Source organism: Callorhinus ursinus, unplaced genomic scaffold (assembly GCF_003265705.2).
Source record: "Callorhinus ursinus isolate GAN/ISIS: 27379988/994484 unplaced genomic scaffold, GSC_fseal_2.0 scaffold12, whole genome shotgun sequence".
Lineage (NCBI taxonomy): Eukaryota > Metazoa > Chordata > Mammalia > Carnivora > Otariidae > Callorhinus > Callorhinus ursinus.
Window position 1 is genome coordinate 80,413,965 of NW_027397074.1, and position 4,501 is coordinate 80,418,465.

A 4,501-nucleotide genomic window follows, 5' to 3' on the forward strand; every position below is an offset into this window, starting at 1 on the left:
AACAATGGGAAAATTACCAACGGATTCACTTCTCCCAGCTCATACTGTGTTACTCAGAAATTATAGACCTGATAGAAACTATGACCTGACACAGAGATTTAGAACACTGGATTGTTGATAACATCCTGCAGCATATACTGTGATAGTATATGCCTACTTTGGTAGGTAGATTACATATATTTAGCTTCATCCATAAGGGTAGAGGGGGCAGGAATTGGCCCTCTGCTTTTATAGAGCTCTATCTATCCCATAAGGGCAGGATCAGAAGTTATCAAAAAGGGAAAATTTTCTAAAGTAAACTTTGCTCAGCCCTTGTGCTCATCTGTTCTTCCAGACAGGTCAACAAATACCAGGGCGTGTCTAACATCAATTCCCAGCATGCTCGCACATCTCCAGATTTATGCTCAAGGATTTAGGATCTGAGTTCCTATCTAAAATGATGTAACGATTAAGACCTTTGAATTCAAGTTCATTTTCCTACCACCTTCAGGATGGTTGGAAATTTAGACTACGCTAAAGGAAATAAGGCTGTAGAAATTAATGTCAAGGTTCTATTTCACTATTAAAGAATAACCAGGCATGGATCTTTGAATCTCCCAAGTGCCTCCTGAATGTTTAGGACCAGGAATGACATAAAAATTCATGAAACTGTAACAAATTCATGTATTTGGGTAGCTGTAATATTCATGTGGTGCCAGAATATGGTACCAGTTAGTTATGAAGGGACTACTTGTTTTTACCTTAACTTCTAAAGATCTCACTATCTCTCTGGCTTCCTGAAAGACAGAAATAGACAGGGACTGCCAGCATTCTACCCTCAGGAGGATAACAGTGGTTGAGTTCTTCATGTCTCTGTAGGGAGCATGCTGGTACAAAGGAGACCTACTGTCTCATACCCTACACAGAGCTCTCATGGCAATTGGGATGGTACCTTGTAGAGAGGATAAGTTAATAAAGCCTTCTCTTAAAGGCAACTTGAAGAGCAAAGATCCTTTCTTGGCAGTTCTCAGATGAGCAACAAGGCTTCTAGCACCGTCAGTAACTTCAGCCACATTAGATATGTTTGCCTTTTCTGCATGAAGACTTATTGGGGTCTTTATACAACAGTCATCTCTAGACACACAGGTTTCCTAATCACCTTTGTGAGTTCTGGTCAAATAGATTTTAACATCATTTTCGTTGCCTGTTAGCTTTTACTATCACAATTTAATATCATGCAAAAGTACATTGTTATTAATGCTTAAAGTTTGCTCATTGATAGTTTAAATAATAAGATATTCTGAGTAAAATATATTTTTAAACTATCAATATATTAATACAATCAATGTATTAATAGCTATTTTTGACTGGTAGCTATTTTTAAGGTAAGGAGGTAAGTGTGTGCAAGTGACTTTCTCGTAGACATTTAATATTAAAAAAAACAGCACTTTATTAAAAAACTAGATTTAAACTGTCACTCGTAGAGAGAAGTTAAATATCTAAATATACAAGGAAGACTCTTCAGAGCTATTGAATAAGTGTACAAATGCTTATCTATTTAGTATGTGCAGTAGTGTGAGGCCAGAGGGCTAGCAGTGAGTAGGAGCTCGGAGTTCCTATCATGATAGCTCCACCTGCAGAACAATGGTAGGTACATTATAGGAGATCAATAAAAACTCAAAATTATTTCCAACATCCTGCACATAACACTTATTATTGGAATGGTAATAAGAGAGTTTTGGTACAAATGGGATCATTTTTAAGCAAGCTTATAATTTTGTAGCCATTTAAATTAAAGATTTATTGCTCATCCTTGCTGTCTCCAAGACAAGATGATCTTACGGAAAGGATGGGAATGAAGTGTAAGGGAGAAGGGCAATATCATGTTTATTCTTAATTTTAATTGTGGAATCATAGAGTAAGATGATTTAGTTCAATCTCTAAAGGACTTCAGAGACCCCTTCTGCAGTATCTTTCACAGTAGCTATTGTCACCTGCAGAGATGGTGTCTAAAACTGGGTATTTCTAGAGTATTTATCAATATTGAGTCAAAATTTAAAAAAAAGTTACTGATTCTGTTTTTATGTTTAGATAAACAATAGTACAAATCTATTCAGTCATTCACATAAATGTTCATCTAAATATTGTGGAAATCTAAATAATAAAATTGATATTTTAAGCTGAAAATAAGTCTTTATACTCAATCAAGAGGGGATTTGGTGAGATATTAGTTGTGGAGGTGACAGTAGATGCAAGAGTGGAAAGTGTGTTTAGACAGGCAGGTGAAAGGTTAATGGCTAATGGTGAATATGGTCAATGGTATATCTAACCCTAGGATATTCTATCCTTAATGATCCCTTCCAACTCAAGATTAGACTTTTCACAGTTTGAGAACTTGGGCATGTGTATCAGTTAGGAGTCATTATTTTGGGGAAAAATAAAAAAGAATAGTTTTGACTAATATAAGCAAATAAAGGCAGAATTTATTTGAAAACATGGGGTAGCTCACTGAATGAAACAAAAACCATGTTTTTGATTAATGTGTGACAAAATATTTATTTTGAACATTTAGTCTCTGCCAAAAATATTAACAAAAACAAAGGAAACATGTATTTGTGTGTGTGTGTGTGTGTATCTATTTTTAAATTTATTTTAGGGCTACCTTTGAACATTCATTAAAGTACACAAAAATTTACTGAAAGTTTCTTTTTTTATTTCAATCACAATGTTTTATGATTCTTTTTAAAATTTTTTATTGTTATGTTAATCACCATACATTACATCATTAGTTTTTGATGTAGTGTTCCATGATTCATTGTTTGTGTATAACACCCAGTGCTCCATGCAGAGCGTGCCCTCTTTAATACCCATCACCAGGCTAACCCATCCTCCCACCACCCCTCCCCTCTAGAACTCTCAGTTTGTTTTTCAGAGTCCATCGTCTCTCATGGTTTGTCTCCCCCTACTGAAAGTGTTTCTGAAGACTTTTCTATTCTATAAAAAGATTTCAAACAAATTAACATAAATTTATTTTTAAAAATTTCTTTTAAATATAAATATTAACTCAATTTATTCTGTCATAGGGATATGGGAGACAATATGACATCTGTCACAGAGTTCACCCTACTGGGATTCCCCCTTGGCCTGAGGATTCAGATTCTTCTCTTTGGGCTCTTCTCTCTGTTCTATGCCTGCACCCTGCTGGGGAACGGGCTCATCTTGGGGCTTATCTGGCTGGACTCCCGACTGCATACCCCCATGTACTTCTTCCTCTCCCACCTGGCCATGGTTGACATAGCCTATGCCTGCAACACCGTGCCCCAGATGTTGGTGAACCTCCTGAAGCCAGACAAGCCCATCTCCTTTGCTGGCTGCTTGACACAGACCTTTCTCTTTTTGACATTTGCTGTCACAGAATGTCTTCTCCTAGTTGTGATGTCTTATGATCGGTATGTGGCCATCTGCCACCCACTCCGATATCCTGCCATTATGAACTGGAGAGTCTGCATCACCCTGGTGCTGACTTCTTGGACTATTGGAGTCCTTCTGTCTTTGATTGATCTCATGTTACTTCTACCCTTACCATTCTGTAGATTCCAGAAAATCAATCACTTTTTCTGTGAAATCATGGCTGTTCTCAAACTTGCCTGTGTAGATACACACATCAATGAGATTGTGGTACTGGCTGGAGCAATTTCTGTGCTGGTGGGACCCCTCTCCTCAATTGTAATCTCATATATGTGCATCCTCTGTGCCATCCTTAGAATCCAGTCTGGGGAAGGTCAAAGAAAAGCCTTCTCCACCTGTTCATCCCATCTCTGTGTGGTTGGACTCTTTTATGGCACAGCCATTATAATGTATGTTGGGCCCAGATATGGGAACCCCAAGGAGCAGAAGAAATATCTCCTCCTGTTTCACAGCATTTTCAATCCCATGCTCAACCCTCTTATCTATAGTCTCAGGAACTTAGAAGTGAACAACGCCTTGAAGAGAGTGCTGGGAATAGAGAGAGACTTATGAAAAGATTATGGCATCCGGGTTGACAATAACCTAAGAAGATACTATCTCAAGAGGTTCCACCCCCAACTTAGCATGAGAATTATCTGAGACAATATAAATAAGATGAAAACAGGGAGGCAAACCATAAGAAACTCTTAACTCTAGGAAACAAACTAAGGGTTGCTGGAGGGGAGGTGGGTGGGGAAATGGGGCAACTGGGCGATGGGCATTAAGGAGGGCACTTGATGTAATGAGCACTGGGTGGTATATGCAACTGACGAATCACTAATTCTACCCCTGAAACTAATAATACACTATATGTTAACTAAATTGAATTTCAATAAAAAAATTTTAAAAATAGAGCCATCTTCTGAACCACCACTTAGATGACTAATTCAATAGATGTGGGATGTATCCGAGAGATCTATATCTTCAAATATTACCAAATTGTGATGCAGCTGGTCCATGAACCAGGATTTGGAAGCTGTAGATCTAGAACAATACCCTTTATAATATCTTCATC

General features: G+C 37.7%; 1 protein-coding gene across 1 annotated transcript; it reads left to right on the plus strand.

Moving 5' to 3' along the window:
* Positions 1-3,057: 3,057 nt before the first annotated feature.
* On the plus strand, positions 3,058-3,999 carry LOC112810972 (olfactory receptor 2A7-like). The gene has a single exon (XM_025854864.2). It carries the CDS (start codon positions 3,067-3,069, stop codon positions 3,997-3,999), a length of 933 nt encoding a protein of 310 aa, XP_025710649.2. The 5' UTR covers positions 3,058-3,066.
* The last annotated feature ends 502 nt before the right edge of the window (positions 4,000-4,501 follow it).

Excerpts from the sequence above, each read along its gene's own strand:
- LOC112810972 (XM_025854864.2), top strand. The coding sequence starts at position 3,067 with ATGGGAGACAATATGACATCTGTCACAGAGTTCACCCTACTGGGATTC.